The sequence below is a fragment of the Trametes versicolor genome, assembly GCF_000271585.1.
Source record: "Trametes versicolor FP-101664 SS1 unplaced genomic scaffold TRAVEscaffold_5, whole genome shotgun sequence".
NCBI classification, from domain to species: Eukaryota; Fungi; Basidiomycota; class Agaricomycetes; order Polyporales; family Polyporaceae; genus Trametes; species Trametes versicolor.
The window spans coordinates 2518320-2531063 of NW_007360325.1; the positions used below are offsets into that span (position 1 = coordinate 2518320).

Sequence of the window (12744 nt, forward strand, 5' to 3'; positions counted from 1 at the left end):
TTGCGTGCCTTCGAACAGGTCGGTCTGGCTGAGAGCTTGCGACGAAGTCACCTCAAACAAGACTCCTCCACTATCAAGGAAAAGGGATGGACGCTACGACAAACCCGCCCGGTGTCCACGCGCTGCTCAATGCACCGGACGAGATAATTCTCGAGATTATATACTACCTTGACCTTCAGGGGATCACTGCCCTACGCAAGGTATGTGCCGGCTAACAATCCTGCTGACCGGCCCAATGCTCAACACAAACATACAAGACATGTAGACGTCTTCGTGATACAACTCAGGATCATTCCGTCTGGCTGCATCTACTTCGACGAGAGGGCGAACACCTTCCACTGCCACGACATATTGCCGACCTCTCCTCGTTGGTACGGCTCTCTTCCGGGCAGCTGGAGGCTGTCGTGCGTCGCCTATGCACTGTCAACCATACATGGCTTTTGTCTCGGACACGCTACTTTTCACCAGGCCATCGCCAGTCTTGCGCTCTGGATCCTATCTTCGACAATGACGACGGGGCGCGCTCAATATACTCCATAGAGATATTCCTTGACCGGTGGCTTCTGTGCATTTACCACGAGAAGCTTGTGGAGATATGGGATCTTGACTCCGTCATTTACGATCCCCACAAACCTATACTTTGCACTAGTCAGAACATCAAAGGCGCAGGCTCGTTCTCCTCCGCTATAACGCACTTGGATGAACAAAACAATCTACTGACCATCGCCGTCTCATGGTAACAACGTTTTTCCAGATGAACATAGCCTTTACTGAAAATTCCGAACAGTCACGAGCTATGCCAAGTACTGCAAGTACAGCTCAGGCCGTCCTCTGTGTTCTACGCGATCGAGGAGTCCCAAGACTTAGACGACGTGCGGTTCACGCTCATAGCCGACATCCCCATTATCTCCCCGGTACTGTGTCTGCGTGCAATGGACCCGAGCCAGTCTCTGCTCCTGCTCAGCCTCCCGTCCTCCTTCCATCTGCTGAACTGGGCCACCGGACAACGCATCAATGTTCAGATGCTCGCCGTAGAGGAGGAAGAACTGGTACGTTCCCTACCTCTTTTCAAGCATACTGACTAATCAATGATCCTTTCCAGTGGAACGGCGTTGTTGGAGCAACATTCCTCACGTCCCGGCATATTCTCGTCCTGAAAGCCCACTCCATCGAGATTTGCACACTCCTCGACGCGCCCCACTCAGTTCAGCCGCAGACGTCCTCGGAAACCGCTACCAGCAACGCGCCGCCCAGCGGAAGCGCTACACACCCACTGCGTTTCTCGGAGACACATATGGGCGCCGTGGTGCGCTCACACCATCTCACGAACACCACCTTCCGCGGCGCATCCTTCGCGCGCCCAACCGTGCACTTTCCCTCCCGCCATCTTCCAGCCGGGCACCCAGACTCAGAAGCCACCAAGGTGTCCACCTCCTTCCTTGCGTTCGACGTTCTCCGCGGGCTGTTCCACTTCTCCGTCGAGATGACCCTCCCGCTCCCACCTGCCGACTCACAGCCCACACACGACATCGCAGCCCCTATCGACGTCCACATCCAGCTGCTTGCGTCGCACAACATGGCATTACCCGTGTTTCCCCATCCCCAGGTCGGTGACATGTCCCACCGAAGCGGCTTCTCCCACGGAAACCGTGGCTTTGTCTCTGCGTGCGCACTCGGTCCTACTGGGCGGCGTGGTGTTTGGGTCGAGCGGAGACGTGGAGCAGTCAGGCGCGTGGTATATGGATTTGATGCGGCCAGACCTACTCCAGGACCGGAAGACACAGACACGGGCGGGGATGGGGACGCTGGGAAGCTTCAAGACCCTATGGAGACCGAGGATACGGATTCGGTGGGTACACACAGTACACGATCGGAATCCCCGGGAGATCATCCCATAGGCACGTTGGTCCAGAACGTTCTCGCTGGACGAGGGGGCGCAATTGATGGGCGCGAGGTGTACGAAGTGAACTCGTATGACTTGCGAGGTGCGTATTTCCCCTATAAGGCCTCCACTAGTCTGATACCGCATGTCGTGCATCTACTCGTAGATGATATTACGCACGTTGCCTTCTCCGAGGCGACGGGCCTCATCGCACTGGGTACCCGCAAGGGCGAGATCCGGGTGCTTGGTGGAGAGGGGCCGGACTAGATAATTTGCAGCAGCCGTATTGGGGATATTACACGCATCGCTAGAAGCGGCGAATCTTCTATGTACGGGGACGATGTAGGATGTGACATGCGATTTGAACTTGATGCCGTATACAGTATCTTCTAGGTGGGGCGCGGCATTGGATCTGCACGATGTGCATACGCAGGGATGTATCAGAGAGCCTCAGTTGCTGGCCCGGATGGTCGAGTCTGCGGTCATCTCGGGATAGCACAATTGCGTAGGCTTCGCCTGGTAAGTACGTCGATGCACACGCGATCTTTATACAAGATGAGAATTGACCTGACACGTCTTGGCTCGGTCGTCATCGAATCACATTCGCCGCTAGTTCCTGGGTTATGCGAGTAATATGTGTGTTCCGCTAAGCAATGAGAGCCTCTACCCTTTCCCTCTCCCCGTTCTCCCAATCGTCCCAGCACAGCGACAGGATCGCCGTGTCCCTGCTCGTCTGCTCCTCGAGCGGGTCCCCAGGCCGGCCCCTGTTGCCGTACGCCGTATTCTCCTCGGGGAGCACCACGTTGTGCCTAATCGTGCCCTCACGTTTGAACCCCATCCGCTCCGCCAGCCCCACCGACGGCTTGTTGAGCGCGTTCGCGATCCACTGCGCGCGGCGGAACCCGAGCCCGGGCGGCGACTGCGTCGGGAGCTGGAGGATGTACCGCAGGCTCGCAGCGATCATCTCCTTCGCGACGTGTGTATGCTGGAAGCGCGGGAAGACCATGATCCACCCGGGCTCCATCTGCAGGTTCTGCGCGGACGTGTTGATGAGCCCGACAAGGCCCGCGAGGCTCCCGCCCCAGTCCGGGTGCGCGGGATCCGCGCGCGTCTTGTCGATGACGGCGAGGTTGAGCAGCACGGGGTTGCGCCGGTAATAGACCTCGTTCCAGGTAAGGAATTCGCGCAGGGAGTGCCAGAAGCGCGGGTAGTAGGCGTAGAGCGATGCGCGGTGGTCCTTGACGTTCTCCCAGTACGCCTCGGCGTGGACGCGGGGCACGAAGGGGACGAGCTTGACGCGGGCGGTCTCGAGGGTGTCAAGGTGGAGAGGGAAGGCGAAGTTGATGTCGTACGGGTCAGGGCCGTAGAGCTCGTCGTCCGAGAGCAAAGACTCGGGATCAGGCTGCGGACCCGTGTAGTGGTTGACGAAGGCCATGTTGTCACGGGTAGATCTTCCTCGGGGTTCGGCAGCTTGGGCACGGTTGGCCAGGAGCTTTATATAGTCGGCCAGCGTCGTTCGCGGGTTTGGAAAGCACCTGCACGGCTAGTGAGACACTAACAGCAATCAGCGATCGTGGTGAGTCACCAGTTCAGTATAGGGAGAGCGTACTGACTCCGTTGACGCCTATCCCTAGGCCTTTGCCCACGCAGCACCGCGTGGGCGTTTCGCTAAGACTGCACAACTGCATGGAAGAATCGCTAACGCTCCGGATGGACGCACTACGGGACGGGCGGGGGCCCGATGGCGCCTATTCGATCGCCCTACTATGACTCCGATGGTGAGTTGGGGCCCAGGAACGTGGTTTGGTGGACGCACCGCTCACTTTATGGCGCGTTTGATCGGGGCGGAGCGCAGGATCTATCATCTTCATCTGACCGGCGGCGGCAGCCAGACCCCCATCCCACACCGGTGTGGTGGATTCTACGTGCTGATGTGTACCGTTTTGTGAAAGTCGATTCCAGGATAGACCAGGCCTGCACAGTCTCGCGCGCATCGTCTTCCGATCTTTCGGGGTCAGCCTGCCTAGGCACGCCCACTGCGGATCCTTTGTTTTGATGCCCTTTGCATCTACTCCACTATTCTTTCACCCAGGCATACGCGTCTAAATGGAAGCAACCTATACCGAATACGCACAACTCATACCATCGTCGTTTGCGCACTCTGAGGCGCCCCGGACCCCATCGATGACTTGCGTGGTAGTGTACAAAGGTGTAGTTCGTGCGTAGTGCCATTCCAATCGAGGTGCTTCCATAGCCTCGCCGTCTTAACAAGCGTGTGTAGTCGTTAATATCTGAATGCGATCATTAGAATTGAGGGTGTGGAGATATGGAGTCACTCACAGATGTGCTGATTTCCGTACTTGAATGGTGGGAGCGTCGAATAGCATGTGCGATAGAAATACCATCGGCGAGGTTCTACAGCAGTTGACCGAGGACTCGGATTAACATGAGCTGTAAAACGTCAGTCAGCTTCGGGGCCCGATTTCACATCGGATAAGTTTTTCACGAACCATCATGGAGTTGAGAAGTTCGGGACCACTTCGATGTGCCGTTTGGTACATTTGTTGAATAACGCAAGGACGGCCTGTTCCAGATCGTCCTCTCCGCGTGTCGCATCGGGGAAGAAGGAAGGATCTATCTTTACCGACACACAACGAAGACCCGAACCCGACCATCCCGAAAGGACCTCGTCTAGTGCTTGCCAGTGTGCCTGCCTGATCGACGTTTCGTACGACTTGCGTCGGTACTCCAGGTACAACTCGCGAAGTTGTGGGGCCTGGACATGGCTGAGCGCGTCGAGAAACCAGTCTGCATCGGTGTCGTAGAGCGGCAATTGGGTAGTCAGCTTCAAGACCTCCAAAGACGTGTAACGCGAGAGAGCTGTCGGGAGGAATAAATGGTGTCAGAATCAAGGTATGCGCATGAGTGTCGAGGTACCTCTGAAATTATCTTCAACAGGCTCCGGAACCACCTCAAGCTCATCGTAATACGGAGGCCCCAGCTCAAGGACCTTCACGGTAGAGGGAAACACCTGGAGTAACGGGAAGAATAGACGAGGCTCCCATAGCTGAGATAGTATTTCACATTCAAGGTGAAGCCATGAGGTCAGTTACACATCACTTGCCTAACCCGTGATGAATAGTTGACCGTGACTCACCGTCAGCCGCGTTAGACTCTGGCATATAACCGAGCTCGTTTCCTCTGCTGGGGGTCCTTCATCCGGTTCCCAGTAGGCTACCAAGATTTCAAGAGAAGAGATATGTGGAAACTGCTCGAGGCATCTGGTGAGGTCTGTGACGTCGTTCGGGGTATAGGCGCCGCGCAACGAAAGGCTCCTGACCGAGGCCGCCCTTGAAAGTCTACGGATGAGTATGCCCATGAGTTGTGCATCCGACGACCAGCCCGGATCATGCAGCTGGATAGAACGCAGGTTGGGAAGGTGACGCATGGTGTCTGGGTTAAACGGTCCCGTTTCTTCCGCGTAGTCGTCCGCGTCGAAGTTGAGAAGCCAAAATGTGATGTCAATGTGTCTGACCAGCGCGCCGAGCTCGGGGGACGCCGCAATCGTGTGGGAGAACTTGCGCAGAGCTACGCAGTCGGCACGGAAAGACACGTTGTTGTACAACTGAGCCCGGGCTCTCCCTAACCACGCAGAGCAGGTCAGGGCGCACGCTCGCAGGGTCGACCTCCTATATCTCAGTTGAGGGTCGGCGCCCACAGCATCGACGAGGTCGAGGCAGATGTCAAAAGGAATCGTCCAGGTCGTCTTTGGCATGTCCACGGCCGGCCAAGCGGTCAGTTAGAGGGTAGTGGTCGCAGCGGCACGTTGTGGTGGTCGGTCGTGAGTCGATGACAGTACAGCTTTTTGAGTGATGGCAGGCTAACAACTTGCGCCGGCGCTTCTGCACTGTGTCCATGTAAGGTTCGTCCACGACCACCACCTGCCTGCGTATGCGACTCTCTGCTACTGGCAACGTCGAACTGTACTCGCTGGCGCATTCTCTCTATTGCTAGCCGGAGAACTATTTGTGCTGCGTGGTGTCGCCGAACAGCTGGAATTATCTGCTCCCTCCATCCGTGGCCGCGATGAGAAATGGGGCCTTGGTGAGATTTACATGGTCGACTATATGCGTTCGTATCTCATATTAAAACACCTTTGTAGCCATGTATCCCAGCGGAACTACTGGATAACATTGTCCTTTGTCTGCTGAGCCGCGAACGCGCCTTCGTTTATATAGCAGCCTTTTCGCTTGTGTCCCACCAATTTCGTCAAATTGCTCTCAGGCGCTACTTCGTCTCTCTCCATGTACGCTCTCAGTGGCACTGGGTCAGGCTTCAACGCATTGTCGGCATTCAAACATGGGTCCGGTCAGTGGACCGATTAACAACGTCCGCATATATGCACTGATATATGCGCATACATGCAGATCCCTCAGCGCGTCGTCCACGTTCTTCCGATACAAGACCAGCTGCTTGCTTCAATTCACACTGCTCACAACTCTAGAACTTGACTTCGCTGGCGACGGACTCGCTACGCAGAACAACCGTGCCACGCTGTTCTTCAAGAACATCGCTGCTGACTTGACGAGGATGAAGCTCACTCATCTCCCTCGCATCGATACCGCTCTGCTCTCTCTGATTGCTTCTCGATTTGCTTCTCTGAAGGTCTTGGAACTCTCTTGTACCGAACGGCTTGACGAACAGTGCTGCTGGCTGTGCTTCGAGGAATCGTCAACCTGCACAACTCACTCTCCCATTCCGGACTTGTTCGTGGATGTGGAACACCTGGCAGTACGTCCCACGAACATTTGTCCCACACTTAATTAGAGACTAACATGGTCTGTTGATACATCTCTAGGACAACTTCTGTAAAGCTCTGGCGCCGCTCAAGAGGCTCGACACGCTGTTCCTGGGAATCTTTCTGTCGGACGTCGGTGTGCTAATCCGGCATCTGGAACGCTGTGCGATTGCGGTCATCGAATCCCCGCGGACGCCCAACTGCTACCCCACCCCACCCTTCGGACCTAACTCATGCGCAACATGCTGTGGCCAACATGCGACCGCGGTGCAAGAGCGGGAACGCCTCGCGAAGACGCTCTTTCTGGCAACCCTGCCGTCCTTGGTCGACGTCGGATTCAGCTCGTGGTTCCCTATAGCCGTTCGCGATTCTCGGGAAGAAAATGCGTCGCGAGGCTGATGAGTCCTGGAGGCTGGCGTAGATTGCTGTCTCTGATTTGTGATACCCTATCGATTCCGCTCTCTGCTCTGCTCTACTCTGCTCTGTACTGTATTGTATTGTCCTGTCTCGCCCTCGAACATGCCATTTTCTGTTGGCGCACTCCGAGTAGATAAATCCGCGACAAATCGAATTTTCAAGGTGCCGTGCTCACCCACTCATCTAACTCAAGGTGTCTGAACATGCTACGTATTTACAGACGCACCGACCCCTGCTGACCAGCACGTACCACACTTAATCGAGTCGGAGTTGGGCTGCGTTGTGTATCCCTAAATCACTTCGCATCATTGAATTTGGTATCAATCCCGTATGCAGTGGTTTTGCTGAAGACTTGTCGCTCTGTAACCCCGACAGCACCTCAAGAATGATTAACATACTCTCCCTCCTTGTTAGGATGTTCGGTCATGGCTGATGTCATATAACGTAGGTGGTTTGCCTGCGATAGACTTCGCAATTCCCATCTGGTGACCATTTAGTGACGTGTGTAAAGGGCAGGGCGGGTGTTTCCCACACTGGCAGGCATAGTGCACGCCACACACAAGATTTCAAGCTTGCGTTTTCCCAGCTCACCAACAATCACCTCGAGCAACTAGTTGACGATGAGCCTCTGTGACGATTGCGTGAAGGGTACGTATGCTGTCTACAATGACTTAGCAATAGACACTGACTAGTAACGTCTCACGCTGTTTTGGTAGGCGTACGCCACGAGGGTGAACCCGAAGGTGCGTTATACTGTGTACCACAGATTCATCTGCACGATGGTTAGCTCGATCTTCCACCGACTGATCTGCGATCCGTACATCTAGGCAAGATCGTGCAGATCGGCGGTGTCGAGTGCTACGTCGGCACGCCCACAAGCGAGTATGCCAAGAACAAAGTTATCCTCTTCCTCTCCGATGTCTTCGGAATTCCGTTGGTCAACAACAAGGTGTGCTTCTCTATACTTCATGCACGTATATATTTCTCAACCCACTATATGGTCACAGCTTTTGGTCGATGACTTCGCGCGCAACGGCTTCCGCACAGTCATGCCCGACCTCTTCCAGGGCGACGCGCGCCCCGCGGATTCCATGAACCAGAGTTTTGATCGCGCAGCCTGGGTGGCTCGCCACGGCCCAGAGTCGTGGCAGCCAGACGTGGACGCGGTCGTGGCCGCGCTGCAGGCAGAGGGCGTCGAGTGGATCGGTACAAGCGGGTACTGCTTCGGGGCCCCGCCAGCATGGTACCTCGCGCTCAAGGGCGCGAGCAAGGTCACTGTCGTCACACACCCGTCCCGCCTGAAGGTCCCGGCTGACCTGGAGGTGCATTGGTCGATAATGGGTGATCAGTGTCGGATGGCTACTGAGTGGTTATGTTATACTTACAGGAATATCGCGACAAGGCTCAGGCGCCGCTCTTGATCAACACCTGCGAGGTCGATGCCGCGTTCCCCCTCGAGGCGCAGGCTCAGGCGGACGAGATCCTCGGCGGCGGCAAGTTCGCACCGGGATACGAGAGGACGTACTGGGACGGCTGCAACCATGGGTTTGCAGTGCGCGGTGATATGGTATGTCATATTTCACTCCGGCTCATCCGTGTTTGACCTGTCTCCTTCAGACAAACCCCAAAGTGAAAGCGGGGAAGGAGGGCGCCTTCGCCGCGACTATTCAGTTTTTCAGGAAATACCAGAACTTGTAGGCGCACCGAGAACGCGCAGCCGATTGACCCTCATCAATGCGACATCGATGTATGCATGAAACGTATGCCGAATGAGAACCTCCAGAATACAATGATCAAACGGTATCGAATGACCCTCGACGGCGCTAGCTAGACAACTCGCGGCGCATCGCTATGGACGGTGGTCGTCAGCCGGCGCCAGGTCCACTTCGACACTACGCACTCACTCACGAGTCCGAGGCATCACTTTCTAGTTCCATTGTGCCACAAGATACTGGCTCCCATTGTCGGGGTCGACCACGTATACACGAATGCGGTGCATTTGATTTATTCCGCGGCCGCAGTTCCATTGGCCGAAGTCGAGCATTTGCGAGCCGTCGCTCTGGACAGCAAGAGCGTTCTTGATCCCGAGACTGGTCTCGTCCCAGCAGACGCGGTACGTGTACTGCTTGTCGGTGAGCACGCGCGGGAAAGTGACGTTGTCGATGTACGTATTCGGGTTTCCGTGACCCCAGTGGGGCGTGTAGTCGAAATGGACTTTGCCTAGAGTTGAAGCGAAGTGAAGAAGGACAGAGCTGGGAGAGACTACTGGCATGGCGAGGGTAGTATCTGCAGGGGAAGCCTCACTCACAGCGAGAACATGCCGGGGATGCTAAGAAATGATTCGAACGAACCTCGATCTGGCAGGGTCTTTCTGGGTATCGATCCGTAAATATGGCCTTGGTATGTACTGAAGGCAAAGCACAGCTTCGGATGCCACGAACGCGTGCACCTGAAGTAGCGATCAGCGCCGGACCGTCCATTACCGGAGCGGCATGCTTCTGAGCGACCTCATTGGGGAACGTCAACTGACTTGACGTCAACTGACTTGAACACCTTGCACCTACTTGAGGTTAATCTCCCACCCCGTTTGGCTCAGCATTCCAACTCCGCTGTGGCTGCATCAACGCGCGGCGCCTCTTTCCTCGCCGCGGACCAGCGCTTGGGACTCTCGTTGCGCGCGAGCCCGCGCGCCCTTGCATTCAGCTCGCGCGGCATCGGGCAGCTATCAATTCAGTGCGCGGGTGGAATTGGAGGTATTAGAATACATTAAATAGCTGTCTGGTACGAGCCCTGGGCGTCACAGAGCCATGCGCTGCCCCCGATTGCGCGCGCGACCATTCTTCTTATTTGCCGCGTAGTAAGTGCAATGTGTTTCTTATTGCACTTATAAGACTTTAAAATGCAAATTTACATTATATAAATTGAATTATTGCACTCGCGCACCCAATGTATAGCTACGCGGTGCCGCGCGAGCTGAATGCAAGGGCGCGCGGGCTCGCGCGCAACGAGAGTCCCAAGCGCTGGTCCGCGGCGAGGAAAGAGGCGCCGCGCGTTGATGCAGCCACAGCGGAGTTGGAATGCTGAGCCAAACGGGGTGGGAGATTAACCTCAAGTCTTGCACCTGGCTCTGAGATGTCTTCTGACTGCGTTATCACAGCGACGATCCCGGCGGAACACGATAGTTCGACGAAGCGATGAAAAACATGCTGTTCATTGAACTAATCCCTGCATACTATCTTCCGCCACCCGCAGCTAAGGACCACTTCAGTTCCGCTGAGCATCGAGGTACTGGTTCCCGCTATCGGGGTCGACGACGTAGACCCGCAGACGGTGCGTCTGTGATATCCCGCGGCCATGATTGTACTCCAGAAAATTCACCGTCTCCGAGCCCCCCGCATAGACACCCGTGCCGCTCCTGATGCCGAGGTCGCTGTCTTCGCACACTACGCGATAGGAGTACCGCTTGTCGACGAGTACGCAGGGAAAGGTGACCGATGTGATGTCTCTCTGTGCAGCGTCGCGCGTCCACTGAGGTGTGTAGTCAAAGTGGACCTTTCGCAGGGTTGCGACGAGGTGAAGTAGGATAGAGCTTAGGCTCGACATTCCGCTGGTGACTGGGGATGGAGAATGGTCAGGATCTATCGAGAGCAACGCGAACAAAGGCGTACAGAGGAGCACGGGTGTGGTCGCAGTGCGTACGGGGTTGCTCGGTCTTTGAGTTCTGCTCAGTATTTGAGTTCGAGCGTTGCTCTCAAAGTAGAAACCCGCTGCCCTCGCCGAGAACCGTGATGGTCCGCTACGAAAGGCCAAGTGGCAGGGAAGCATGCCGCTTTTGGGTTCTGCCGGCATGGTAGGTACAACGAGTACAATGGCCATCGAACTATGATGGAGGGATAATGGGCACGTTTCTCTGTTATCATGCGATTCTGTGAAGGCGAGACCTATCGGGCGTGTGAGCTTCTGGGGGCTTCACGGAAACATGATCGACATCGCCGTTCAGTGGTACTATTACTTAGCTGAGAAAAGAGAGTTACGGACACACCTGTAGTCGACGCCGGACTTGCTCAGGCTATTCAGGCGGGAATGGGAACGCACGTCGGGTTAGAAGATATGGATGGGCTTCAACGGATTTTATTCTTGAGCTGACAAAGTGGTACTTGCTATCTTCTCCTCAATTTCCTTTACTCCAGTTTCTGACGTGTGCGACGTCTGCACGCTCTCCACAGTCTTGCTGGGCCTCACGACGACGCTCGCTTTGGTCAGTTGCCCAATCTCGGCGGAATTTGCAGGTGCGTCTGGCAGGGAACTGCGTGGACCGTCCCAACCGGGCAGCGGGGCGCCGTTGGCGGTCTCAATTCGCGAGAAGAATTGAGGAGGGACGAATCCGCGCTCGTCGCCCTCGGTCAGAACGACGCCGTTGGCGGATATGTAGAATTTGATCCCCGCGTCGAGTGCCTTCTGCACGTCGACGTAAATCAAAATCTGAGACGAGCTTCGCATGCCTGCCGGCAACGAATGAGAGATAATTGCAAAGCGATGGAGGAGGGACCTACCGCTAATGACGCCTGAACCGGCTACGCCTTGCGCGAGGTGTATGTGGTTACGGGCCATCTTGCTGAGCCCTTGTTCCTCTACGGCAGAGTGTTCATTCGTACAGCATATATACTAGCGAATTCGGCGACATACTGATGCTCTCCCACGCGCGTTTGTTTGTGCCATGAACCGCGATGCTGGTAGGTATTTCATTGGCAGACTTGATGGGTTCGTATTCCAAAACCACAGACTGCAGAAGCGTAAGCTGGTGCATCAAAACTGTCCGTAAATTGCGGCATACCTTTATTGAATGCCCCTGGTTCGCTCTAATCCACCAGACCTCCTCGCCGGAGCTAGGATCGGCTTCAAGAATGAGGCTATATCGGCTCTTGGAGTCGTTCTTCACTATTTCTTGCAACGCGTCGAATTTCAATGCTTGCAATTTCGGACGCTGGAGCTACTTCAGAAGTATCAGCGCCACGGAGATTGAGGAAAGACTCCATGAAGCTCACAAGCTCAGCTACGCGGACGTAGCCATCTGGACGCATGGCAAGGCCCTCATTTTGTCCCCGGTGGCGGAGGATTCCAGACAACGTCTTTGAGATCCGGACTTCGGGGGAGTCTTTAGGGCGCCCTCCTGGCTTCGCAGATCCTCCACCCCTGCCGCCGCTGCCTCCCCGACCTCTGCCTGTGGAATCGCCACCTCGACCACGGGAGTTCCCACCTCGTACTGCTTCGCGCTGCCTTCCAAAATCCTGAGACCCGGGACCTGGGGCTGTTTCGTTGACAGACATACGACGCCGTTTGCACGACGAGCTGAGGCTATAATGTGATGCAACGAGTATGTCGAAGCACTTGAAAGGCCTCCGATGGATGTTTGCGAAACGTCCGATAATGTTGGCGTGCAGTACGATGCGCGCAGAAACAGACAGGTGCAACAAGAGCAGGAAGATGGCTCAGCCGTTCATGAAGGTGTAAGGGTGTGTTCAGCGGAAAGAATCGCCCGATTCTTCGGGCGATTCTTCAGTCCGATCTTTACGAGGCGCTGGAAAAATCGAGAGGCCCGGGGAGCTCGGGGGAAGGAAACGAGCGGTTGTGCTTGTCACGGCCTGAC

General features: G+C 55.6%; 8 protein-coding genes across 8 annotated transcripts; 3 read left to right on the forward strand and 5 right to left on the reverse strand.

Annotated features, from left to right (window-relative positions):
• Window positions 1-257: 257 nt before the first annotated feature.
• On the forward strand, window positions 258-2259 carry TRAVEDRAFT_58477 (uncharacterized protein). The gene is made up of 4 exons (XM_008039377.1): window positions 258-736; window positions 788-1049; window positions 1103-1985; window positions 2049-2259. The coding sequence occupies exons 2-4, from the start codon at window positions 933-935 to the stop codon at window positions 2147-2149; spliced, it is 1101 nt and encodes a 366-aa protein (XP_008037568.1). The 5' UTR covers window positions 258-736; window positions 788-932; the 3' UTR covers window positions 2150-2259.
• Window positions 2260-2453: 194 nt separating this feature from the next.
• On the reverse strand, window positions 2454-3608 carry TRAVEDRAFT_58478 (acyl-CoA N-acyltransferase). Its single transcript, XM_008039378.1, has 2 exons — window positions 3496-3608; window positions 2454-3436 (listed from the first exon to the last, which is right to left on the reverse strand). The coding sequence occupies exon 2, from the start codon at window positions 3315-3317 to the stop codon at window positions 2529-2531; it is 789 nt and encodes a 262-aa protein (XP_008037569.1). The 5' UTR covers window positions 3318-3436; window positions 3496-3608; the 3' UTR covers window positions 2454-2528.
• A 328-nt stretch (window positions 3609-3936) lies between these two features.
• TRAVEDRAFT_64670 (uncharacterized protein) lies at window positions 3937-5657 on the reverse strand (the record flags this gene model as incomplete). The annotated part of the gene is made up of 5 exons (XM_008039815.1): window positions 3937-4173; window positions 4223-4333; window positions 4393-4762; window positions 4820-4949; window positions 5040-5657. The coding sequence occupies 3 exons, from the start codon at window positions 5655-5657 to the stop codon at window positions 4395-4397; spliced, it is 1116 nt and encodes a 371-aa protein (XP_008038006.1). The 3' UTR covers window positions 3937-4173; window positions 4223-4333; window positions 4393-4394.
• Window positions 5658-6044: 387 nt separating this feature from the next.
• On the forward strand, window positions 6045-7079 carry TRAVEDRAFT_122553 (uncharacterized protein; the record flags this gene model as incomplete). Its single annotated transcript, XM_008039816.1, has 3 exons — window positions 6045-6250; window positions 6310-6673; window positions 6741-7079. Coding segments are annotated over 3 exons (909 nt in total), but the record flags the coding sequence as incomplete, so codon positions are not given.
• Window positions 7080-7717: 638 nt separating this feature from the next.
• Window positions 7718-8795, forward strand: TRAVEDRAFT_121400 (alpha/beta-hydrolase; the record flags this gene model as incomplete). Its single annotated transcript, XM_008039817.1, has 6 exons — window positions 7718-7745; window positions 7814-7840; window positions 7925-8046; window positions 8105-8419; window positions 8485-8664; window positions 8715-8795. The coding sequence occupies 6 exons, from the start codon at window positions 7718-7720 to the stop codon at window positions 8793-8795; spliced, it is 753 nt and encodes a 250-aa protein (XP_008038008.1).
• A 229-nt stretch (window positions 8796-9024) lies between these two features.
• On the reverse strand, window positions 9025-9369 carry TRAVEDRAFT_121721 (immunomodulatory protein FIP-Fve; the record flags this gene model as incomplete). Its single annotated transcript, XM_008039818.1, has 1 exon — window positions 9025-9369. One exon carries the CDS (start codon window positions 9367-9369, stop codon window positions 9025-9027), a length of 345 nt encoding a protein of 114 aa, XP_008038009.1.
• Window positions 9370-10361: 992 nt separating this feature from the next.
• TRAVEDRAFT_184741 (Fve family of fungal immunomodulatory protein) lies at window positions 10362-10700 on the reverse strand (the record flags this gene model as incomplete). Its single annotated transcript, XM_008039882.1, has 1 exon — window positions 10362-10700. The coding sequence occupies one exon, from the start codon at window positions 10698-10700 to the stop codon at window positions 10362-10364; it is 339 nt and encodes a 112-aa protein (XP_008038073.1).
• Window positions 10701-11194: 494 nt separating this feature from the next.
• Window positions 11195-12660, reverse strand: TRAVEDRAFT_167384 (tRNA 2'-phosphotransferase). Its single transcript, XM_008039819.1, has 5 exons — window positions 12143-12660; window positions 11932-12087; window positions 11784-11880; window positions 11651-11728; window positions 11195-11599 (listed from the first exon to the last, which is right to left on the reverse strand). Exons 1-5 carry the CDS (start codon window positions 12422-12424, stop codon window positions 11229-11231), a joined length of 984 nt encoding a protein of 327 aa, XP_008038010.1. The 5' UTR covers window positions 12425-12660; the 3' UTR covers window positions 11195-11228.
• Between the last annotated feature and the right edge of the window lie 84 nt (window positions 12661-12744).